The following is a 25920-nucleotide window of genomic DNA, read 5'->3' on the forward strand; positions in this document are numbered from 1 at the left end:
CCCTGGGCTGAGCGCAGCTGCTGTGCTGATCTAGTGTCAGACAGGACAGGGCTGACGCCAGAAGGACTGGGGGAAATCTCAGTCTTCCAGGCCCTGGATCACTCACTGTCTTGATATACAAGATACCTTACAGCCCCAGGATGAGGAAATGGAACATGAGACCAGGGAGAGCATCCAGAAAACACCCCTAAGCCCGCCCCGAAGACTGGTTCTAAGGGGGCTGTCACTGGGAGTGGGATGGGAATAGCCATGTTTGCCAGATGAGGAAGGACCCAGCCTGCCTGGGTCCAGCACCCGAGGGGACAGGAATTAACCACTTCTTCACTAAGATGGCCCATGTGGCACTTGTTTCCTCCCTAAATTCAGACAGCACGAATCTCCAAGGGAGCTCTAAGAACAAACAAATAGACATAGTTATTGACCTCACAGTCTTAGATAGCAGCATGGGTATTGGGGCAATTTGTTATCATGTACCACTTCCTCTGGAGGAGCATAGAAGGTGAATCAACTTCTTGGAACTTCAGCCTCATTAACTAATTGACATTTATTAAGCAGCTACCATGTGCCAGACTGGTAGGCTGTGGACATGAAAAGGGCACTGAGTCCCAAGTCCTGTCCTCGAGAAGATCGCAGTCTGCAGAGAGGGGTGTAAAGCAAGTGCCCTGGTACAGCCTGGGAGCTGTGGTCACCTCGTGGAGGGCACAGCGGCAGGGAGGCTGGTGGACTCTACCTCGCCTCTGGGTGAGGCAGAGAAGGCTTCCCAGAGGAGGGGACAGGGGAAGTGGAGAGACAGGAAGAAGGCCGTAGATAGCAGTATATTGTTTCTTTTATATCCTTACTGTGTGGCCTTCACAAATAAGTCCTTTAGATCCAGACAGGGAAACAGTTTAGAGGGGGTTGTCATGCCAAATGGCAGAGTCAGGATTTGAACTTGAGGCCGCCTGATTCTGGGGCTCAGCTCTGGAGCGACACATTTTACCAGGCCCCCATCTCACAGGTTTTGTTCTAAACCCTGGAGTACAGTCACCTACCTCCTGGGTCCAGGTGCGTCCCATCACCCTTCCTTCCTTGTGCTGCAGGAGGGGGGTTCTGGGTCTGAGGAGAAGCCAGAGGAAGGTCTGCTGAGAGGGACTGACCCAAGGCCCAGGGAGCAGCCCCCCAGTCTCCACACAGCATGAATGCTTGTGTGTAAAGGCCCTTCTGAGGAGGGAGGGATTAGGCTGTCTCAGGTGGCCATGGCCATGTTGGTTGGCTGGGGCTCATGGGTTGCTTGGGCTGGGGATGGTTCATGCAGCCTAACAGGAGCATCCACCTGCTACCAGGCCTGGCTCCCGCTGCAGCCTTGCAAGGGGCTCCTTCTGGCCCAGCTGCAGCAAGAAGAGTCCGGGGCCACCCTGGTCCTAGTCTATCCGAGAAGAAAGGCTCTGTGCCTGCCGCCCGCACACACTTGCCCGCCTGCCCTCTGTGAAGCCGAGGAGCTCACCGCTGCTGCTTGCTTTCTCCTCCTGTTGCCGTTTCCGGTTCCAGATTTCATTGTTTTTGAAGCCCTCACAGTCAGGCCCTGGGTTTTCAGAGATCTGAAAGACAGAAAGTGACAGCTTTTTTTTTTTTTTTTTTTTTTTTTGCATTTTCCTAGAGGGGAATTCAACAGCATTGTACCTGGGGAGTGGGAGGTATTGGGTCTGAGGTCATTGCTTTGAAGACCCCACGCTGTTTTGATCTCTGAATTTAAGGAGATTTTGGACTTGGGGAACAAATTGAATCACGCTGTCAGAGCAAAGGAGAAACGTTTTTTAATATCCCCTCAAGCTTTGCATTTGACGTGAGTGATTAAAATGCAGCTCAAAACTCCAGTGGCAGAGAGAAAAGACGAATTAATAAAAACTGTGTAATGAACGTATTAAGATTAATGGAGGAGAGGAAGGCTCTCAGGCCCAGCCTCTCCTGGTGTGAGAAGTGCCCCTCCCAAGGTGGCACGCGCCATTCTTGTAGGTGCCTTTCTGTGTCCTGATCTGAATCTGCTCAGAGGCAGTCATGGATGTCTTTGAACCACAGTGACTGTTCTCTCCCATCATTTCCCCCGTTTGACTTTATGTAAGTGGAAACCCACAGATCACAGCGACCGCCAGCCGCCCGCTCATCTTTTTGACAGTTTTCCAAGGAAGTCCAATGGCACCTGGCTCTCCAGCCATCGCCCATCACAGGTTTGCCACACCACCAGCTCCTTCTGAGGTCTGCATGGCCAGGTATCTCCCACAGTCACAGGCTCCCATTTCAGGCTGGGCTCACGTTCACCTTCTTGGAAAGGACTTGGTGTGTGAGAATTACATAAATACAGTCTCAGTGTTTTCAGTAACAGTAGCTTTTTGGAGTTAGGGGAAAGGGAAGCATAATTTTTAAATGATATGAAACTGTTGATTGCTCCCTTGACATTTTTGTAATTCCTATAGCCCCTGGGGTGATTCCACAACACTGGACAAGACTTCTGGGGAAACTGAAGGACATTTTCTGGGGCTTTTTTTTTTTTCAGGAAACTGAAATTCAGAGTTATCTGTTTTGCTGTCTTCCTATTTCCCTGCTGTGGGATTTTCTCTCGAGAGCATAGGTATCACCAATTGCTGATAAGCTGTTTCACTGCCTTCAAAGCCAGCCTGCCTCTTGCAGTTTCTCTGTTCAGCCTGTGCTCTGCTGGACATCCCACTTGCCGAGGGAAGGCATCAGCCCTTACTCACGCCTTCTTAACTTTTTCATCTTCTGAGTTCTCACCAGTTGTTGCTTCATAATGTCAAAGTCTCAGGCTCTGGAAGGTGTCCAGGGGCAAATTCAAAGGCACACAGCATCTAGTTTGATCCAAATCCGCCAAACCAGCTGTCTTTCCATCTTAGAAACATATCCTGTACATACAGGGGATTGGAGACGTCACCCTGCCTTTTCCTTAACTGCAGCCATTTTCCACACGTGAAGACTGGATACAGGAAAAGTGCATAGATGTACATGGCTTTGCGTGTCAAAACTGTTCCCCTCAAAAAGCTGTGTATCTTGATGGGCGCCTGGGTGGCTCAGTCAGTTGAGCATCGGACTTTGACTTTGGCCCAGGTCATGATCTCACAGTTCGTGAGTTTGAGCCCAGAGTCCACTTCAGATCCTCTGTCCTCTCTCTCTGCCTCTCCTTTGCTTCCTCACTCTCAAAAATAAATTTAAAAAACATTTTTTTTTAAAAAACTGTATATCTTGGGGCACCTGGGTGGCTCAGTCGGTTAAGCATCTGATTTCGGCTCAGGTCATGATCTAACAGTTGGTGGGTTCAAGCCCTGCATTGGGCTCTGTGCTGACAGCTAGCTCAGATCCTGGAGCCTGTCTTTGGATTCTGTAACTCCCTCTCTCTCTGACCCTCCCCTGGTCTCTCTCTCTCTCTCTCTCAAAAATAAATAAAACATTAAAAAATTTTAGAAAAAAACTGTATATCTTGAATAAAATGCTACTCCCCATCTAGCCAATTTCTTTCCAGTATTGACTTAAGAGACGGTTAACCAACTACACCAGGACATCAGAGTTATTGTTTCACTTCCATAGAAACCACTCTGCTGTCCTGGACTTTGTGTCTCCTTCCATCATAGCTGAGCTCTGTCCCCTTCCTCCTGCTGTCTGGGGGTGGGGTGCATTTAGAGAAGGTGAGGCTGTGGGCTGTCCAAAAGCATGCCAAGTATGCCAGCCTCTGTTGATAGCATGAATACAAATGTCGACTCTGCCACAAATGAGAATTTTAGCAGAGGTAAGACAAGGAGTGCATGCCTTCCATACAGGTGCTGAGAACAGCCTGCGTGTGACAAATTTATAAGCAGCATTAGGTTAATACCATGAGCCTGATCTGTGAGTAACCTATGTGAAGAACCCTTAATAAGTGAGCATTAAGTTGACAGACACTGGAAAGAACTCCAGTAACTTAATTCTCTACTCCCCACTACCCCCACACCACCAACCCCTACCTGTTTCTCTGCACCAGATCGTGGGCAAGTTCTAGCTCAGCGTGCTGATCTGATGATACAGAAAGCGATCAACATGTTTACCTGGCCCTGTTGTGCATAATTTCTTGGGTTAATAATTGGTACCCCAGTGGTAATTTTATTTTATTTTTTTAAATGGTTCTTGGACATTTTTACAGTAAGACCATTCTTTTTTGTTTTTTTAATGTTTAATTTATTTTTGGGACAGAGAGAGACAGAGCTTGAGCGGGGGAGGGGCAGAGAGAGAGGGAATCACAGAATCTGAAGCGGGCTCCAGGCTTTGAGCTGTCAGCACAGAGCCCGATGCGGAGCTTGAACCCACAGACCGCGAGATCATGACCTGAGCTGAAGTCGGCCACCCAACCGACTGAGCCACCCAGGCGTCCCCCAATGGTAATTTTATATTAATATAATGATTTCCTCCCAAGTTCACACAAGACTTTCTGCATCCCACCGTAGTCGATGATGAATATCATTTTCTGCATTTTTGCAGTTAAGGAAATCGATGCAGGGAAAGGTCATGCCAGAACGGGTGCAGGTCAGTGGCGTGCTGGCAGATGTTCAAACAACAGCCGTCCAAGAGAAGAAGCCCTAGGTTACAGTAGACACAGACTCACACGGTGTGAATATTCCCACCGTGGCTGATTTAACCTACCAACATGCCTCTCTGAAGGCTGAAATAGAAGGATGCAGTCAACTCCTGTGAGCTGATACAGGGGTCTCTAGCATAAAATTGGCACTAATGATTCAGTTCAGGGCCTCGGATTCCCAGGTGACCACTGAGGATGAGCTCAGACCTTTGTAAATCTCCAGTTAACTCTCGGGCTCAGCTCAGCCCCTGACACACTGGATTGCTTTGAGAAATGTTTTTCAGACTTTGAGTTGTGACCTATTAAAGAGTCCTGAAATTTTGAAAACTCAATTTTTTAAATGAACTAGAATACAAGGCACCTGGGTGGTGCAGTCGGTGCAGTTGGTCCGACTTCAGCTTAAGTCATGATCTCATGGCTTGTGAGTTTGAGCCCCACATCAGGTTCTTTGCTGATAGCTCAGAACCTGGAGCCTGCTTCGGATTCTGTGTCTCCCTCCCTTTCTCTGCCCCTTCCTTGCTCATGTTCTGATTCTCTCTCAAAACTAAACATTTAGAGTAAAACCAAAAGAAATGAGTAGAACGGAACATATCAGAGTGTAATATACATGTTCCAGTGAGAGATGATAGATGGATAGATTATTGGGAATATGGATAGATAAATGGCTGACTGGGTGGATGGGATGGATGGATGGATGGATAGGTAGGTGGGTAGATAGACAGACAGACAGATAGATAAGGTGTATGGTAGGTTGAGGTCAAAACTCAAAAAATCCTGACCTAGAAGTAAGTGTATCTCTGCTTCTCCCTTCTGCAAAATGGAGTTAATGAAGCATGCTCCCTCCTCACCTGTTTTTAGGCCAGGAGTATGACTAAGGCCATCTCTATGATAGCGTCATGGTAGTGGTAGCTCCGTGTCTGACCTACAGTTGATCTATTTGCAGGAGCAAAATGGGGGAAAATGGACAGGTTTACCTTTCTGTGTTTATGAGATGGTTGAACTGTGTTTGAAACTGCACAAAGTTTCATCATTTTTGTGAACATGTTTTCCTGGAATCCAGCCACAGCCAGAGAGAGAGCCTTCCCAAAAGCTTTTAGCCTTCATCGGTCCACATACATGTGCAAGTTCTGTGGGTCAGAGGGACCTCCAGGCCTCCCGGGAGGCCTGCTCTGAGTGCTCGTGAGGGAGAGGCAAAGGATGTGTTGCCTGGAGCAAAGACTCTTCCAGAGAGAGAGAGAGCTCGAGTGAGCTAGGTAGTTCTGGAAGGTGGGAGAGATGACCTTGGTTATGGTTTTCTCCACACTCTCTCCCAAATCCCTGATGGAGGAAAACGCAGGCTTTTACGAGCCATCGCAGCAACCCCATGAACTATAAGTCCCATTTCATGGATGAGGAAACTGACACTGAGAAAGGTCGGGCACCTTCCGTGTGGTTGCCCAGCAAGGAGCACTGTATTCTAATCCCTCCTTCTGACCCCAGGCCTGTGTTCATACCAGGAACCCCCTCCAAGCCTTGGGACAGCCTGTTGGTCATCCAGGCAACCCTTCCAAACTGGTTTCTTCATCTGTATAATGGGATTTTGCTCTATTAATGAAAAAAGTCACCTTTTGCTGAGGAGGGAGCATTGCCTTTCAGAATCCTGGCATCTCATCCCGCCCTTTGAAATCATTGCCCTGAGATCTCAAGCAAACTATCTCTGTTTCCTTGCCTGGAAAATGGAGATGATGACAACTTTCTAGATTAATTATGAGGATTAACTAAAATAACGTTATCACATCAGAAGGTCTAGAAGGATCCATATTAATGTGTCAACAGTGGTGGGTGATCTTGTTGCAGGTGCTTTCACTTTTCCCTGTTTTCTCATTTTTATTCAGTGGTGCTCTCATAAAAGCTTAAAAACCTGCTCTCCAACCCTCCTACACTGTTGGTGGGAATGTAAACTGGTGCAGCCCCTCTGGAAAACAGTGTGGAGGTTCCTCAAAAAATTAACAAAAGAACTCCACTATGACCCAGCAATAGCACTGCTAGGAAATAACCCAAGGGATACAGAAGAGCTGAAGCATAAAGGAACATGAACCCCAGTGTTCATAGCAGCACTTTCAACAATAGCCAAAACATGGAAAGAGTATCCATCAACTGATAAATGGATCAAGAAGATGTGGTTTATCGATACAATGGAATACTAAATGACAATGAGAAAGAATGAAATCTGACCATTTGTAGCAATGTAGATGGAACTCGAGGGTGTTATGCTAAGTGAAATAAGTCAGGCAGAGAAGGACAGATACCGTATGTTTTCACTTAGAAGTGGAATAGAGAAACTTAACAGAGGACCATGGGGGAGAGGAAGGGGAAAAAATAGTTGGGGAGAGGGAGGGAGGCAAACCATGAGAGACTCTTGAATGCTGAGAACAAACTGAGGGCTGATGGGGGTCGAGGAGAGGGGGGTGATTGGCATGGAGGAGGGCACTTGTGGGGATGAGCACTGGGTGTTATATGGAAACCAACTTGACAATAAACTATAAAAAAAATGCTCTCCAGAAGAGAAGACCAGACCTGATATGTAGTCTATGCCCCTTTCCATGGTGTAAATACTCGCATGATGGCTGATTTCAAGCTACCACTGTGACACCACTGAATGAGGTGGGGAGAGATATGCTGGTACAAGGTCCCCTCAGCACACACTGCCATTATTTTAACCTCGCACTGAATGTGTTATTGGGGCAGTGAGTGAGAGAGAGAGGGAATTGATTAATAGAATACCTCACATGTGCCAGGCACAATAGTTTTCAGTCCCCCCGTCCTTCCTCCTTCATCCCTCAGCAAACCGCACATGGACCGCAGTCGCCTGGCCATGTGAGGAGGTGGTCTTCCGAGAGGCCAAGTGCCCTTATCTTGTTCCTCACCTGCCAGGCTGTCAGAACCTGGGCCTGTAGAGGAGAGTCTGAGGTCAGCCGACTGAGAAATAATCGGGCGGGCAAGCAGGAGAGACACGCTCACTTTCCACAGGAGACACACTCTCAGCAGACACATGCAAGGTTGAAACTGCCCCGGAGGAAACCAAGAAAGGTCTCAGTGGAACAGAGGGCCTGGAGGGGAGTGTGCATGAGTGCACGCGCACGTGCGTGCGTGCACACACACACACACACACACACACACTGCCAGCCTGTCTCTGGCTAGCCTAACTTGTGGCCTGAGAGGAGAGTGTGTACCTTGGGGATGGGGGGCTCTGCAGATCTCTGAAGGATTACAGAAGATGCAGGGGTCCTGCCAGGCCTCAGCCAGGTCAGCAGGGACAAAGACACGCTCCCTACACACGCAATCTCAGCACAGCTTCCCATACAGAGTAGACGCTCCAGAAATGTTTGTTATGCTTGTTATTGTTTTTAAGAATCGTGGTTTTTTTAGTTGATTTAATTATTTTGAGAGAAAGAGCATGGTTGGAGAAGGAGCAGAGAGAGAAGGGGAGAATCCAAAGCAGGCCCTGCGCTTTCAGGGCAGAGTCTGCTGGAGGGCCCAAATTCATGAACCCTGAGATCATGACTTGAGCTGAAATCAAGAGTCAGGTGCTTAACCAACTGAGCCACCCAGGCGCCTCTGTTTTTTTTTTTTTTTTTTAATTAATAAATGTCTTCTGTTCCTTTATAGCCTGATCCATTGCACACAGGCTATAAGGCACCTCAGTAAATACTTGTTGAATAAATAAGTAAGTCTCAGCCCTCTCCAGCTCCTGGTTTCATATGTACCTGACATAAAATGTAGCTAAATCTAAATGAGATGCAAAGGGCTCATAAAGGTTGCCAGTGATGGGGTTTTTTAAATTTCTTTTAGCTTTTTTGCATTTTTCAAATGTGTCTTCAAAGAACATGAATCGATGGATCCCTTTGGTTATTTAGAAAAAAAAAAACGACCTATATTATAAAAGTAACCTATAATAAAGAGTAGGACTGAGTGAAAACCCAACAGCTGTCCTCTCCACCCTGCAGTGCCTGAACCAGGGGCCCCGGACACGGGTGGGCCCAGCACGGGCCTCCTCATGCTTCAGGACGCCTTTCACAGCTGGGTTCTCTCTCTGCCTCTCTTTCCACAGGCCTCTCGCCCACCAGGCACTGACTAATAACGTTCCCCTCTGGTAGCAAGTCTTAGTCAGAAGTGGAAATAGAGGCGAGTCCTGAAAAGGGGAAATAGCGGGTCACGCCCAGGGCCACCAGCAAGTAAGAAGTCAGAGGCCTATGTCCCCAGCCCCACCCTGTCACTGCGGTTCAGGCAACTGTGCCCTCAGGCACCTGTGGCAACAGCCTGTGTCACCCTTGCAGCCACACGCCTCCTCCAGGGCATTGTGGGGCTCTGCTCCTTGCCGAGTGACAAATGTGTTGATTCCACTGCTCCCTGAGCTGCAGAGCTGCTCTGAGAACACAGAGCTGAGGGTGTTTCTGTGAAAGCATTTGCTGGGTTATAAATGAGCCATCCCCACATCAGGAGGAACCCGGCTTTTCCCGGTGACCCAGCTCTGCAGCTGGGAGCACCGTGGTGCATTTCCCCATTCTGTGCTAAACACACAAGTTGAATCTAGAAATGAGGGCTTAGGGGTAGGGAGAGGAAGTTCAGGAGGTTTGTGACAGAAAGCATACTTGTGTGTACATGTCTCTTCATTCCTCCATCAGCTGTGTCAGTGGTTCTGAGGCCCCCTGCTCTCTGTGATTCTAGAATGATCTGAGAGCTGGTTCTGAGGCTCCCTGCTCTCTGATTCTAGAGTGATTCTAGAGTCAGTTCTGAGTCCCCTGCTCTTTGTGATTCTAGAATGATCCTAGAGCTTGGTTCTAAGCCTCCTGCTCTCTGTGATTCTAAAGTGATCTTAGAGCTGGTTTTGAGCCCCCTGCTCTCTGTGATTCTAGAATAATCCTAGAGCTGGTTCTGAGGCCCCGTGCTCTCTGTGATTTTAGAGCAGTCCTAGAGCTGATTCTGAGTCTCCTGCTCTCTGTGATTCTAAAGCGATCTTAGAGCTGGTTCTTGCTCTCTCTGATTCTAGAACTATCCTAGAGCTGATTCTGAGCCTCCTGCTCTCTGTGATTCTAGAGTGACACTAGAGCTGGTTCTGAGCCCCCTGCTCTCTGTGCTTCTGGAGCAATCCTAGAGCTGCTTCTGAAGCCCCTGCTCTCTGTGATTCTAGAGCAGCCCTAGAGCTGGTTCCAAGCCTCCTTCTGTCTGTGATTCTAGAATGATCCTAAAGCTGGTGGGCTAAGAAGAGGCAAGCCCAGATGCCCACAGGGCTCTGTTTGCACTCTGTGGTACATGAGGAGATATAACCATGTTTCTGCAGAACCTAACTAATTAACTTTCTTTTATGTTTTTCTTTTTGGACAACTTTTATTCACATACTGCACAATTCACCCATTTAGAGTATCTGAGCCAGTGGTTTGTACACAAGATTGTAGAGCCATCATTACTGTTAATCTTAGAACATTTTTGTCACCCCAAAAGGAAACCCTGCATCCCTTAGTAGCACCCCAACCCCCTCCAGATTCCCCCAGCCCAAGGCAGGCATAAATTTAATTTTTTTCTCAATAAATTTTCCTGATCTGGACAAATGGAACAATATAATATGTGGCTGTGTCTGGCTTCTTTCACTCCATAGAACATCTTGTTGTAGTAGGTGTCCGTATTCCATTCCTTTTCATGGCTGAATAGTATTCCATTACCTGGTTGTAACAAATTTTGTTTATCCATTTACCAGTTGATGGTTATCTGGGTTGTTTCCACTGTGGGGCTATTACAAATAATGCTACTATGAACATGTGTGTACAAGTTTTGTGTGGACATACACGTTCATGTCTCTTAGGCTATATAACTGATTTTTTAACACTGAATAGCTGATCATGTCTCTTTGCTTAAAAACTCTTCAGCAGCTGGGGTACCTGGGTAGCTCAGTCAGTGAAGCATCCAGCTCTTGATTTCAGGTCATGATCCCAGGGTTGTGGGATCAAGCCCCGTGTCAAGCTTCATACTGAGCATGAAGCCTGAGGCCTGCTTGGAATTCTCTCTCTCTTCCTGTGCCCCTTCCTTGCTCTAGCTCTCTCTCTCTCTCTCTTAAAAAAAAGAAAAGAAAACCTTCATGGGGCACCTGGGTGGCTCAGTCATTTAAGCCTCCGACTTCAGCTCAGGTCATGATCTCTCAGTCCATGAGTTGAAGCCCCACACTGGGCTCAGTGCAGACAGCTCAAAGCCTGGAGCCTGCTTCAGATTCTATGTCCCCCTCTCTCCCTCCCCCTCCCCCACTCGTACTCTGTGTGTGTGTGTCTCTCTCTCTTTCTCTCTCAAAAATAAATAAACATGAAAAAATCATTTAAAAGCTGTTCGGTAGCTTCCCTTGTTTTAAAATTTTTTAATGTTTATTTTTTGAGAGACAGAGAAAAACAGAGGGCGAGTAGGGGAGGGGCAGAAAGAGGGAGACACAGACTCTGAAGGAAGCTCTAGGCTCTAGGCCCTCAGCACAGAGCCCAATGTGGGGCTCAAACCCACAAACCATGAGATCATGATGACCTGAGCTGAAGTCTGACACTTAACGGACTGAGCCACCCAGGTGCCCCAGCTTCCCTTGTTTTTAAAATCAGGTTCAAAATCGTTACTTGGTCCACAAGGTTTACAGCTTCTGGGCTTTCCCGCTGGTCCTCCTGTTTCAGCCAAGAGGTTCCTTGGACACCCAGCGCTTCCTGCTTGACAGCCTGGGACTTTCTTCCCCCCACCCCCCAACCCACCCTGCTGCCTCCTCTGGCCCTTTGTTTAAGCCCCATCCTGAGGTCGCAGCCAAAATACCCCTTCCTCAGGGAAGCCTCTGCAATGACTCTGATCAGGTTGGGCCCACACGCTCTCATGGGACTCCTCCATACATCTTCGTCCCTCAGTAATGACCAAATGATGGCTTGTGTGATTATCTGCTTAACGTTTCTCCCTTCTGCCACATAAGCTCCAGGAAAGCGGGGCGCCCATCAGCCACCCCGGCCCGTGGCATAGTGCCTGGCACACTTAGGCCCTTAACAGATATTGGTCAGATGTGTAACAGATAATGATGGCAGCAAACAAGCCACTTGTTTTGAGGCTTCCTTTTGCCTTGGGGTCAAAGATGATGAGGAAACACAGGAAGTGCTCTCTCAGACCCCCTTCTCACCCCCCAACTCACCCAAGTGACCTCTGCTTCAGCAGGAGTGGATCTGGGGGAGCCCCCCATCCTAAAATAACTAGCAGCCCATCGGGTGCCGGCTCACTCTTGGACCCTCTTTCGGGACTAGGGAACTCCCTGCAGCATGAGACGCGGGGCACCTCTAACAGCCGGGGTTATCGCGGCCCAGGTTTTCGCAGTCCGTCCCCTGGTCTAAGATGAGCAGCGTCATTGAGGCTGTAGCTCCCGCGGGTGCAAGGAGCTGCGTCAGGACAAACGCTGTTCCCTTCCCCAAAGACCCTCGCCTTTCTGCGCGTCTCGTGTCAAAAGCTGCCCTGGAGGAAATTGCAAGAGGAAACTGTACACCTTCTGAGACTTAATTGCTTTTTCAAAAAAACCCTGTTTTCATTTCCCCCACAGATATGCACTTATTTGGCCATTATCCGGCACATGACGACTTCTATCTCGTAGTGTGCGGCGCCTGCAATCAGGCCATCAAGCCGCAGGTGTTCCAGGCGCACTGCGGTAAGTGGACCCCGCGCCCCGCGACAGCTCCCGCGCGGGGCTGGCCCTGTGCCTGCCCTAGGCCAGGGCGCTGGGTTAACTCTTCCTGCGGCTCTGCCTCTGCTCCCAGAGGAGCTCTTAGGAGCCGCCGGCCTTCTTCGGAAAGGCTCTGTCCCGGGAGACCAAGTGAGAGAAACCCTGCAGCCCATTTAGGGAAACGGAAGCACAGGGGAGCCATCCGCCCAGCCTCTCGGTGGCCTCCGACAGTGACCAAAGGAAGGGAGGAGCGGGGGCTTGAGGAATCGCTCCTGCAGCGACACCGAGCCCCCTGGCAGACAGGGCCAGATCCGGTCTCCTGGGGTTCACACAAAAAGGGGCTGGAGCCAAGGGCCGCCCAGTGTGGGGGCTGTTGGAGTCCTGCCCCAAGGAAATGCCTGATACTTGAAGCCTCAGGTTTAGTTTCTTTCTCCAAGAATGCTCTGTTTGTGTCTGGGAACCTGCTTTGCCTCTGTAGCTTTACACCCTTGGTCTGGCAAATTCCCTTCAGTAGGTCAACAGCGAACCCTAGACCCCCTTCCCTGCAGGTGCCTGGAGGTACAACAGATAAAGGCTGCATGCCTGCCCCAGCAGCTGCTGACCTTAGACAGGCAGTTACTTAAACCCTCTGGATGCAAGTTTCCTTATCTTTTACATGGGGTGTTGGACCAGATGATCTTCAAAGCTGTGATATGCTGTGAATTCCAGAATGGTTATTTCCCAATCTTCTTATTTAAGCCAGACTCCCTTTTGATGAATGTAATGTCGCAGCGCCCCCTTTTACTGTTACATCTCAAAGCACGTTACATGTTGTGGCTAAAAAAAAAAAAAAATCAAAGCGGTAATAGTATTGAGTATGCTTTCATAAATGACACATCTCCCCCTTTCTCATGCTCAGAATTTCTGACTTTCCCCCACCCCTTCAGTTATCACTATTCTGTAATAAATAGGTTTAAAATGTAAACGTATTTAGGCCTTTAGAATAGCTTTTATTTATTCCAGTATCATTTGTGAATATGTATACATGTATATGACATGTACATATCTAAATATATACACTCTATCAGTGTGTGTGTGTATATAGTGGGCATATTTTGTGTTGTTAATACACAAAGAGAATCCAGGATATAGGGGCACTTTGCAAGACTTTCTTACCTACACAAGGTGGAGAGAGGCCCCTACATAAAGTGAAGGCCCCTACAAAGAGCTCTGTTCTTAGGGGCCAAGTCCCGGTGTCCTGACAGCCAGCTCTGTGAGCTTGAGCTACCTGTTGAATGTCTTGGGGCTTGGGTTTCCCTTATCGTCCACGAGGAGTGATTTCCACAGGTGCTTCTAACTCTAACATTTTCCTTTCTGGCTGAGTGAGCATGAAAGGAGTAAGTTGTGTGCTCGGCACGCACTGACCTTCTTGCTCAGTGCTCTGTAGCAAATGACCCTCCCTTCCTCCGAGAAGGGAGAGAAAAGGTCAGACCTTTCCGACAGGAAACTGTCAGAGACCGAGAGGCGGTGCGACCAGCTAAGGTGACAGGTGGGAGAATTGAAAGCAGAGGAGCAGCAGGAAGATCCCACACAGCTAGTTGCTCAGGGAATCACCGTGGAATCTGTGTGGCCAGTTGCTCATGTTGGTCTCGTGATGGTGCATAGGCTGGATCACCCTGAATGGGATGGGTGGTCATTCATCCACAGGGATGTGCCGCTGTTCTGGGCAGTGGGATATGCCTGCAAACAAGGCAGACGAAAATCCCATAAGCCATCAAAAACCTTCACTGGGAACTTAATTCATTGGCAGAGTTTTTGATGGAAGGAACCAGGAAGGGACCTGGATCCCCACTATGCCCTGTAGAATTCTGGCCAAGGCAAGGAGGGCCTCACCTAGCCAGTGAAGGGGGCCTCAACGGCTTGGCTCAGCTGATCCACGTGCCTCCCTCTGTCCTAGGCCTTTGGGTTAAGGAGCCACGTCGAGCTTAGGGGAATGGCCAACGGTTTCATGGCCATTTCCTCTGAGCAGTGGCAGTAAATTAGTCTGGGGGGGTTGGTGTGCCTGGCCCCATCACTCGAAGCCCAGACTCCATTGGGCTTCTTGCTAAAGCAGCTGACAAGTAGTGATGGGAACAGAACCAAAACTCAGTAGATTGAGGCATCAACACCTCCCTTGTCTTTCAGGTGTGTGTCCTGTTGATCCACAGCCCATATTTATCAAGACCAAGAGAATGCAAGGCAGGGCTCAGAACCACAGCAATTCTTCAGGGGGTAGTGAAGATTTCTTAGTTTCCCTGAGAATTCTTTCTGTGGTTTCATGATATTTCTTTTCATGCTGTTTTGTCTCCTACGACTTGCCTTGGTCTCTTCAACAAGTTAATAAGAATGACACTGTGCTAAATGCCGGGTACTGGGCTGTGCGCTTTCCCTATCTTTGAGTTTATAATCCTCTCAGCGGCCCTACGAAGGAGGGACTGGTACAATCCCCGTTTTGAACGTGAGGCTGCTCATGAGCGCCCTGCCTGAGGTCTCAAAGTGAGGCAGATGTAGAGCCTGATTTGAGATGCAGGCAGTGTCACTCCAGAGTGAGGGGAGTACAGAGTCCGCTGGCTTAGCCATCGTCCCTTGCCGCCTCTCTGTATGCCCTCCCTGCCCTGCCCCGACTCCAAGACCTGCCCCATTCACTCCCCACGGGATGCATGAGGAGACAGGCCTTCCAACTCTATTTAGTTCTAGCAGCAGAACTTTTCTTCGAAAGGAATCTCATGAAGGAACCCCCTCCTCATCTATAAATATATATGCAAAGCAGAGCCGCTGGGGTTGAACTTTGTATAGAGGCTCGAGCCCCACCTACCCAGCCTCTCCTAACTTCCAACCTTCCAGGGCTCCATAGAACAGCATTTGAAGTTTGTTGTAATGGAGAGGACAGGGAGCTGGAGGCAGACAAAGCAATTCACATTAACTATGTGACCTTGGGCAGGTCGCCTCTGTCTTTCCACCTTGTCTGCCTCGCGGAGTCATTGGTGCAGAATAACTGGTTTGCAAATACACCCAGAGCCCAGGTTCATTGCCTCCCTCTTCCCGCATGGCCTCATTTCCCCATTGGACATGATGGGACATGATTCATCCCTCTTTGTAACCACAGACTTCTGCTGTGCTCTGCCACTTCCCACCTTCTGCCGCGCACTTCAGTTAGCTGTGGACTCTCTCGGTACATCTGCCAGATTCTCAGATCCTTCCAGGACCGGAGATGTGCATTTTTAGCCCTGTGTTCCCAGTCAGCCCCCAGAAATGAGCCCATCATCATGGGCCCTGACCCCAGGAAGCAGAGCAACGGTGCAGGGAGAGACATACCTAGGGGCCAGTACGCCTGGGGCCAAATCCCAGCTTAGCCCTGCCTGGCCCTGAGACCCTGGACTTGTCATGTTTTAAATGACATGGGACTGGACCATATGTTCTCTTAGAAATTTATTCTCAGTACATGTGATTCGGCTCCTGGATTGTACGGGTCCTGGCATATACAGGGAGATGGGTGAATGGCAATATGCGAGATCTCAGTGTCCTGGGTGTTTAAGTGAAATTGAAAAAATACACACGTGTATTTAGGCATTTGGCTCTGGGAACTTTGAAGGTTGATGATAACATGAAACACTGAAAGCCTTAGTGGAAAAATCATGAATTTTGGAGTCAAACAGACCCAGGTTAGAATCTTGACTAACAGTTACTCTCTGTGTAACCTTGGGCTAATTGCATGACCTTTCTGAGCCTCATTTTCCTCTAAAATGAAGCTGACAGTTCCTGCCTCTCAGAGTTACTGTGAGGAACAGAGATATAGTAGAGTTCCCTGGCACATGGGAAGGGAATAAAGAAAGGGGCACTATTATTGTCAATAAAGTGTGGCTATTTCTTATTAAGTTGAATGTTTCTTATGAAAAATGGGAAAACCGATTCGGTCAAATACATCCTGTCTTCGTTTCTTGCCCCCTCTCTGGAGACATGCACACCGAGGTCAGCCTACAGTCGCTGCCCTGTGATTCATCTTCAGCCTCACTTGCTCTCAGAGGCAACAATTGTCAGCCTGAGGATGATTACATTGCCAGGAGTCCTGAGGGTCAGGCTTTATAAATACGGTTTACATTCACATGAGGCCCCAGCGTCAGCTCCTTTGGAAATACTGTGAAGCTCCCGGTACCTGTCTGAGGTCCCTGCCAGGGTCCATCCTGCTCTGGCTGCCTGGCCGTACAGAATCCTCACTTCCAGGGCTCTCTGCATTCCTGTATCTCCTCACTTTGGGCCCCACACTGATGTCCCAGACACAAAAAGCAGATGTGCCCAGAGGCAAGACCCTGTGCTTGGCATGGAGGTGGAGTCTCCCTGGGGGCCACCCTCTGGGCCACCCCACCTCTGTGGCCCCCTGAGGTCTACTTCCTGAGTCCATGCAAGCGTCCTTTAGATGCTTTTTAAACCCCTGCTCATTTTGAGGGATAGCTTTGTTTCTAAATCCCTTTAGGTGAGTAAATGAGGTTATTTAGGAATAGTCACAGAAAGGGAGGAACAGAAACAAAGCTTGCCTTGGAGACCCTGATCCCACTCAGTAGGCATCCCTGGCCCTCGTAGCTGTCCAGCCCAAGGTGTAGCTCAATACACTGCCATGACGTGATTGCCTCGTGCTTGGGAATATCCTCTCTGGAGTAAGTCTGCTTGGAATCAAGTCCCAGCTCTACCATTTATTAGCTGTGTGACCTTGAGCAGGGTCCTTGGCCTCTCTGTGCTTCGGTTTCCTTATTCTTAAAATGGGTAGAGTGGTTTACCTCATGAGGTTGTTGTAATGATTAAAAGAATTTGCATTTGGAAATTACTTAGTACAGTTGCGAAACAAAGTTTGCTTTCAGAAGAAAAAAGTTGGGGGACGCCTGGGTGGTTCAGATAGTTAAGTGTCTGATTTCAGCTCAGGTCATGATCTCGCTGTTCTTGAGTTTGAGCCCCATGTTGGGCTCTCTGCTGTCAACAGAGTCTGCTTCAGATACTCTGTCCCCCACTTTCTCTGCCCCTCCCCCACTTATACTCTTTCAAAAATAAATGAACATTGGGGCGCCTGGGTGGTTTAGTCGGTTAAGCCTCCGACTTCAGCTCAGTTCTTGATCTCACAGCTGTACTGACAGCTCAGAGCCTGGAGCCTGCTTCAGATTCTGTGTCTCCCTCTCTCTCTGCCCCTTCCCCTCTCGTGCTCTGTCTCTCTCTGTCTCAAAAAGAAATAAAACATTAAAATAAATTAATATCTAAATATTTAAAAAATAATAAAAAGGGGGCACCTGGGTGGCTCAGCTGGTTAAGCATCTGGCTCCTGATTTCAACTCAGACATGATCTTACGGTACATGGTATGAAGCCCTACTCTGTCAGCACAGAGCCCGTTTGGGATTCTCTCTCTTCCTCTCCCTCTCTCTCTCTCTCTCTGGCCCTCCCCTGCTCGCACATGAACTCATGCTCATGCTGTCTGTCTGTCTCTCTCTCTCTCTCTCAAAATAAATAAGTGAGCATTTTTTTTCTACAAATAGTTTATTGTCAAATTAGTTTCCACATAACACTCAGTGCTCATCCCCGCAAGTGTCCTCCTCCATGCCCATCCCCCCCTCCCCCCCACATCCATCAGTCCTCAGTTTTTGTCAGCATTCAAGAGTCTCTCATGGTTTGCCTCTCTCCCTTTCCCCCACCATTTCCGCCCTTCTTCTCCCCCTTGTTCCTCCGTCAAGTTCCTCCTAATCCTCCTATATGTGCAAACATATGATATTTGTCCTTCTCTGCCTGACTTATTTCGCTCAGCATAACCCCCTCAAGGTCCATCCATGTTGCTACACATGGCCAGATTTCATTGTTTCTCATTGCCATGTAGTATTCCATGGTATAGATAAACCACATCTTCTTGATCCATTAGTCCGTTGATGGACACTTAGGCTCTTTCCATGTTTTAGCTATTGTGGAGAGTGCTGCTATGAACATTGGGGTCCATGTGCCTCTATGCATCAGCATTTCTGTATCCCTTGGGTAAATTCCTAGCAGCGCTATTGCTGGGTCATAGGGGAGTTCTATTGTTAGTTTCCTTAGGAACCTCCACACTGTTTTCCAGAGGGGCTGTACCAGTTTACATTCCCACCAACAGTGTAGGAGGGTGCCCGTTTCTCCACATCCTCGCCAGCATCTAGAGTTCTCTGATTTGCTCATTTTAGCCACTCTGACTGGTGTGAGGTGGTATCTAAGTGAGCATTTTTTAACAAGGAAAAGGAAAAGAATTATGCTATCATTAACCAAGTGATAAGCTACTTGTGATGAAAACAGAGTCAGAAGGCGACACGTGTGACTTTCTCTTATGTCCGTGCTGCTGTGGGTCCCACCCACATCCCAGAGAGAGTGCTGCTGCCATTTTTCCAGAAAGACCCTTCTGTGGGGGGAGAGGGGGTATGTGTATAGAGGGGTGTGTGTGTGTGTGTGTGTGTAGGGCGTCTCATCAGTGTGGACAGGCATCTATATAAGCTCGAAACGAGGTGCAAGGTGCCTCCAATGGAAGAAATATTTTTATCACCTTTAGTAGTTGCATACCCTTCATAATTAGAGACATTATAATCAAGAAAAGAATAATAGATTTAAGTTGTAGTTTTGCAATTGGGTTGAACATTTATGAAGTTGTAGCATTTGTCCAAATGAAAGGAGGATGATTTGTTTTCTCTCCTTATCTCCTAATATAGTTGCATCATGAACTACTGTACAGCTGGGTTTCTCTCCAGCAACACTGTTCCCATCGGGGGCTGGATAATCCTCTGCTCTGGGGGCACCCTGTGCTGTGTCTCAATCTGCTAGATGCCAGTAGCTGCCCCTGCCCTCAGTCATGGCAACCAAAATTGTCTCCAGCCATTGCCAGTGTCCTCTGAGGGGCAGAATCACCCCCAGTTGAAAACTGCTGCCGTAAAAGATAACACCCCCACGTGTCATATCATATTCTGTGCTTTTCTATATTTAAATTTTCCTCCACATTAAAATGAGTGTGTGCGCACACACATCCAAAGCCCAGAAATAACTACCATGGAAGCACGCACACACGGCAGCATGTAGAAAGTTTACTATTTCAGCTTCCACAGAGCTGGTCACCAGGATAATTTCCCATCACATTGGGTTGCAAAGCAGAAAACAAGCTATCTTATAGACCCATAAGTTGCAGTTTTTCCCACCTCAAAATCAGAACAGGAGAAAAAAGGCAAAAGAAAGAGCATGTCCGTAGTATACACAGATCCTTCAAATTCTCTTGGCCACGTTTGGTGCTTGCCCTCCAAGCAGAGAGCTGTGCAGCCCCACACCCCATCCATCACACAGAGATAATCCCCGGATGGCACTGGCACTTAGAAAAAAGTGTATTAGAACCAAAGAACCTAGATGTCATTCAATAGACAAGAGAGGATTAATTTTTCCCCTCTTTCTCAGAGAGAGCTTTTTATTCCCTTTCCTGATTATATTTTTGAATGCCCTTCAAGTCGCTGTTTTGCATGTTGATGGTGATGCAGTAGAATTTAATGAACTGTGAGCTAAAGCAGAGAGGCTGAGTGGGAAAAAGAATGAGTGACAGCGACTCACCTCCAATCCTTCCACGCGCATCCAGATGCCAGCGTCGGTTGGGTACCGAGAGCGTCACAGCCCAGCAGCACAACACGTGGGAGCCTCATTAATGAGGTTCCAGGGTCTCCTGCAATTGTTCTTTTTATTTTATCTATCTCCAGGTGACCCCTAGTTGGGGAGGAAACAAACCATTGTGCTTCTGAGCCCTAGAGAAAGTCAGTCCCTCTGAATGTCAGTGCCCCCTGGGCTCCTGGGGGACCATCTCCAGCTAATTATCCTGCAGGACTTTCTTTCCGAAGGTGTCCATTGCCCCTGAACAGCTGTTTGGGTATCGGCGTCAATTCACTTGGGTTTGTTTGTCGAGATTAAATTTCTGTTTGTTGTTATTGTTCGTTGCTTTTTATGAGAGTGGATTATTTACACTAGAGAAGTATGAAATAATTAAAGGAAACGGTTCTCATCAAACATCTTCCTTGTCGAGTCTGACAGCGTGAATTATTAAGGTTTGGCGAGAGCATGCGAATCTGTGCAAACTTTATTTTGTTAGTAGGATTATCTTTTAACTTTAATTTGATGAATGTACCCCTGATCCAGAATGAACTCCTAGACTGATAGGTCTTCTGGGCTCCTTATGATCAGAAACAATATCTGTCATTGTTTCTTCTTATTTCATCTTTCCATCATGCCTGGTAAAGCATGGATCATGCGATAAGTCCTAAGGAATCCCTGTAATAGATCCTCCAGAGATCCCCATGGAAAGAAATGACAGAGGACTGATTAACAGATGGGTTATACCTTAAGTCCAGCATTACATCTGAGAGAATCTACAACAAAGTAAGACTACATTTTGCGCCACTTCAGATGTTTATATTTTGAATTTGCAACTGCTCAAGTTACAGTGAATGCTGGGTCTGGAACAGAGCATGTTGACCCGGTCCCAAAGCTGACTTTTTTTGTTCCTCTGCCTGTGGAAAAAAAAAAGTACCAGTAACGGCAATGATAATAGAGCTGGTACACATAGAGAGCATTTGCACGTGCTAAGCCTTATTATGTACTAGTTACTCCTCCAGCCACCCTAAGGTCTGTGGCCCATCACACACCAAAGGAAAGGGAAATCCAGAGCAAGACATTTGCCCAAGGTCAGGCAAACCTTAAGTGGCAGAACCAGGGTTCCAAACTCTGTCTGACTCAAGTCACATTAACCACCATAGGGTTGAAAGTTTTGGGTCTCAAACTCCTTGCAACCCTGTAACTAGACTGGGATACAGAAGGGTCGTTGCGGTCCCCTGAGGGATGCTGCACACAAATGGCAGGTGCTCTCTGGCAGCCGAGGCCCCTCTTTCTCACCTATGCTGCTGACCTTATCTGCTTACTGGCATAGGTGAAGAACTTGGGCACGATGTTGAGGGACAGAAGAAGGGAGGAATAAATCAGCTATGGTGAATGTGTTTAGAGCCTCAGCCACACCATTTGAATAGACCTTTACATATGGACAAGTGAAAAGAAGGGAGCTTGTGGAAGGGTGGAGTGGGTATCCCCATCAGTTCTGCCTGATAGGTTCTCCTTTATCTCCAGCACATGAGCAGATCCACAAGACGCACCAACAGGTGATTTCGTCTAAATCCACTGAAAATCCCTTTTTGCATGTTTCTGTGAATTAAGTAGAAATGTGAATAATAAACAGTGGGTGTGGGGCACCTGGGTGGCTCTGTTGGTTAAGCATCCACCTTCTGCTCGGGTCATGATCTCGGCTCGTGAGTTCAAGCTCCGTGTTGGGCTTTGAGCCGACAACTTGGACCCTGGAGCCTGCTTCAGATTCTGTGTCTCCTTCTTTCTGCTCCTCCCCTATTCATACTCTGTCTCTCCCTCTCACAAATAAACAATAAACATTAAAAAAAATTTTAAACAGCAGATGTAATGGGTCAGCTCAAATTTCAAGCTAAATTAATAAGATCTTTATAACCTTGGGATTATTGAATTAATCTTTAATTGAAAAAAAAAGCCTACTTACAATCTCATCAAAGCCTATTTCTTGAAGGATGAGTCTTTTTTTTTTTTAATTTTTTTTTTAATGTTTTATTTATTTCTAGGAGAGAGACAGCATGCGTAGGGGAGGGTCAGAGAGAGAAGGAGTCACAGACTCTGAAACAGGCTCCAGGCTCTGAGCTGGCAGTCAGCACAGAGCCCGACGCGGGGCTCGAACCCACGAACCGTGAGATCATGACCTAAGCGAAAGTCGGACGCTTAACCAACTAAGCCACCCAGGCGCCCCTCTTGAAGGATGAGTCTTATGAATTCCCTTCTTCAGAGCCCCATGGCTTTGACTCATTCATTGATTTGAAACATATGTATGGAGCACCTACAACATGGCAGACATTGTTCTAGTGTCCCTGGTACAGTGGACCAACACAAACAAAGGCATGGCTTTCCAGAAGCCTACGTTCTGCTAGGTTAAATGACATGAACAAAAATGCAGTCAATCCTATGAAGCATGTCCCAGCAGAGAGCACAGCAGGCGAGGTGAGTGGGGACAGAACGATGATGCCTTGGAAGCCAGAGTGCAGAATGTAGGTTTTATTCTGGGTGCTGTGAGAAGACACCGAGGGCACTGAGTGAGGGAAAGATATAATCTGGTTGATATTTTTAGAAGATCACTCTGGCTGCTTGGAGCCTGGGAAACCTCCTAGAGATGAATGCAGAGCTGTGCAGATAGACAGAAAAGGGTAAACTTGAGGTCCGTTCTGGAAATGGAGCTGACAGAATTTGATGATGGACTGAATTGGGAAAAGAGAGGGGTTGACATTTAGGATTAGTTAGCAGGGGAGATTTGGCCAGTAATCTGGCTGGAAGAGCAGCAGAGGAGGACAACATGGAAGTCAAGACAAGAAAGTGTTCCATAGACCTGGTCAAATGCCAAGAGGTTGAGTGAGAGGAGAAAAGAGAAGAAGCCGCTGGATTTGCCATCAGAGGCTATTACTGACCTTGACAATAGCCATCTTAGTTGTGTCTTGAGATTTTTCCAAGTGCAGGTGACTTCATTTTTATGTCACTGATAGACCTCTTTTTAGGGTGGCAGTGCCCTAAGTGTTTTATCTATACTAGTGCTGAGCTCAGTTGCCACCCAACCAAATTGTCAGCGGGTCCCTCTGTCCCCCCACATCCCTGCATTCTGTGGTACTGATCCCTGTGCAGCAGGTTCCCCTGCGAACACTAGGTGCTGAGTCTTTCACATCCCTGAGCCCCAGGACAGAGCACATTTCCTGACTTGCTACGCAGTAGGTAGAAGGAAGGAGCCCTCTGATCCCAATTATGTGCTCTTGGCACCCTCCACTTCACCAGCATGAGCATACATGATGGCTGCTGGAAATGCTTGTGGACTTGTCCACCTCATTTCTCGCTCTCTATGTCTCTCTCCTACACACACACACACACACACACACACACACACACACACACACATCTCAGACTAGGAGTAGTTTCAAGAAGCCAGGAACCCTCTCGTCATGCTTACCTTTCCATATTAATGATGAGCACTGAATATACAGTTGGTGCTCAGTATACTTCTTTTTTTAAATTTCTTTTAATGTTTATTTTTGAGAGAGACAGAGCATGAGCGGAGGAGGAGCAGAGACAGAAGGAGACACAGAATCCAAAACAGTCTACAGACTCCGAGCTGTCAGCACAGAGTCCGACTCGGGGCTCGAACCCACCAACCATGAGATCATGACCTGAGCCGAAGTGAGACGCTTAACTGACTGAGCCACCCACGCAACCCTCAATATGCCTCTTAAAAAATTAATCTTATGAGAAAGGAGAGAGGAAGCAAACAATGAAGGAAAATTGGCTTGCTATTTGTGAGGAACCAAATTCCACCTGTAAACAAGGACATTCATTTAGAAGATTCCGCTTCTTGAAAGAGAAGGGCCGTCTCTGTTCAGACACAGTTGGAGAGGCTGCAACAGGGGAAACGTCCTTCCTTGCTGAGCACCTAGGAGGCTGCCACTCTGATCCTTGACCACAGCTGATTTCTGGAGGGCTGTCCCTGTAAGGTAACCCCTGGCTTCTGACTCATCACTGGCTGCACCATTCCATTCCTCAGAGCTGTATCAACTGAGGAAAATTAGGGGAACAATCATTGCTTTATTTAAATCCAAGGAAAGAGTGTTGCCAGCACTGATTCAAAAGGTCACTTTGCAATTCTCCCCATCCTGAGCGGTGAGAAGAGCCGGATTTCCCAAGCAGCATTTCCTTCCCAGAGCAGAGAACCAGCGCTCCGAAAGCTAGAGTTTGGGGTAACCACATACGCATGGGCAGCACAGCACCCAGATCCCCTCCGGGGTACACAACAGCTGTTAGCAGATTAATGTGCTCCGAGGTCTTGGAGTAAAACCCAGATGCATCTCTTTCACTGCGGAATCTCATCACTCTTAATTTATCTGAATTCAGCCATAGTCACTGGGTAGTAATCACCATCATCATCATCATCACAATCATCATCATCATCATGCACTTTTGTTTCCAATAATGTGGACCCAGACGCAAGTCCACTTCATCCCAAGCCGGAGCAGAGAAACCTGGAGGAGAAGCTGGCCATAGAAAGAGTCCACTAACCCCCGCTCCACACACACACACACACACACACACACACACACACACACACCATGTACACTGTACTTTATGAACAGAAGGACATTCAAGGGTGTGGTGACTCTACATAATTTTCACCTCACACCTTGATGCTGGAACCCAGTTCCTGTCTAAACTGGAGCTCTGCTGAACGGTTGTCCTTTTAGAAGGGCCTCTGGAGTACTCACTGACTCAAGGAGCTGATTCTTCTTAGTGCTTTGCTGGGGTCACTGAGAGTGAGTTACCACCCAGCGCATCCCAGACAAGGAGCCCATGTATAGGTTCACTTAAGGGCCTTTAAAGAAGGTTTCAAGCCCAAGTTCTTTTTTCTTAAAATGGTTATTTATTTAAGCATTTATGTATTTATTTTAACATTTATTTATTTTTGAGAGACAGAGCACAAACAGGAGAGGGACAGAGAGAGAGGGAGACACAGGATCTGAAGCAGGCTCCAGCTGTCAGCACAGAGCCCGATGCGGGGCTCGAACCCACAAATCGTGGTATCATGCCCTGAGCCAAAGTCAGATGCTTAACTGACTAAGCCACCCAGTTATCCCCAGCTCTATTGCTTCTAAAATCAAAGTGGTTCTCCCCTTTGTGTGCACATTTACTATGGCAGATTTCGTTTCCCCTCCTCTGGAAAAGGGTGTTGTGAAGTTGATGTGGCTTCTTAACAATTAACGGTGTCCCGGAACAGAGGAAATGCTGCAGCTGATGGTTTCCCTGTGCTTTGCATAGGGCCAGACCCTTCGGAAGAGTGTGCAAGTTAGGTAGTGCAGGAGCCGCGTGGGAAATAAATGGGTCTGGGGCAGCGTGTAAACCGGAGGTAATAAAGGATGAGAGAGTGAGCCAACAACTTCACTAGGATGAATCCTGCTTCACATGGATTGAATAATAACCTTCTTCCCAGAGAAAGCAACCATAGCCCTTGTTTTACCAAACCATGACTATAGATTTCTGTCCCAGGTTTTGTTTCTGACTGACCCTGGGATGCGTTTGCGTATTAGCATCATAGACGCTTTGCTTTCCTCCCCCAGGAATTAGTTCTTCAGATTCCTGAGTCTCCTACAGAGGTGAATGTGGCTTCATTCGTGTTGTGACTGTGGTTCCCCCTCCTCTCCCTAAATGGCTGCCCCCACCCCATATGTTACCCTGTGCAACAAGCACCTGCATCCAGCAGGAGTGCGCTGCACCTGTGCTGTCATTAGGATCACACCAGCCTGGACTGGCCCCCTCACTCAGCGACCTCCATTACCGTAAGCACTGAGTATCACCTCGATGGCATTGTCTGCCAGTACATAGGAGTCAGGTTACCAGTGTGTTTAAGAATGGCAGCTCTGTCAGGTGCCTGGGGGGCTCAGTCAGTTAAGATTCCAACTTTGGCTCTGGTCATGATTGCACAGCTATTGGGTTCGAGTCCTG

The 25920-nt window shown here is 47.8% G+C and overlaps 1 protein-coding gene across 7 annotated transcripts in view; it reads left to right on the top strand.

Moving 5' to 3' along the window:
• Positions 1 to 25920, top strand: part of ATXN7L1 (ataxin 7 like 1) — a 249829-nt gene that overhangs the window by 78161 nt on the left and 145748 nt on the right. For 6 of the 7 annotated variants that reach the window (XM_039249789.1, XM_039249790.1, XM_039249793.1 and 3 more), the window contains exon 3: positions 12171 to 12275. The exons of the other annotated variant lie outside the window; for it this stretch is intronic. In XM_039249789.1, coding sequence (XP_039105720.1) covers positions 12171 to 12275 — 105 coding nt within the window. The remainder of the gene's footprint in view (positions 1 to 12170; positions 12276 to 25920) is intronic. 7 annotated transcript variants of the gene reach the window in all.

The sequence above is a fragment of the Hyaena hyaena genome, unplaced genomic scaffold, assembly GCF_003009895.1.
Source record: "Hyaena hyaena isolate Hyena2069 unplaced genomic scaffold, ASM300989v1 scaffold_347, whole genome shotgun sequence".
Lineage (NCBI taxonomy): Eukaryota > Metazoa > Chordata > Mammalia > Carnivora > Hyaenidae > Hyaena > Hyaena hyaena.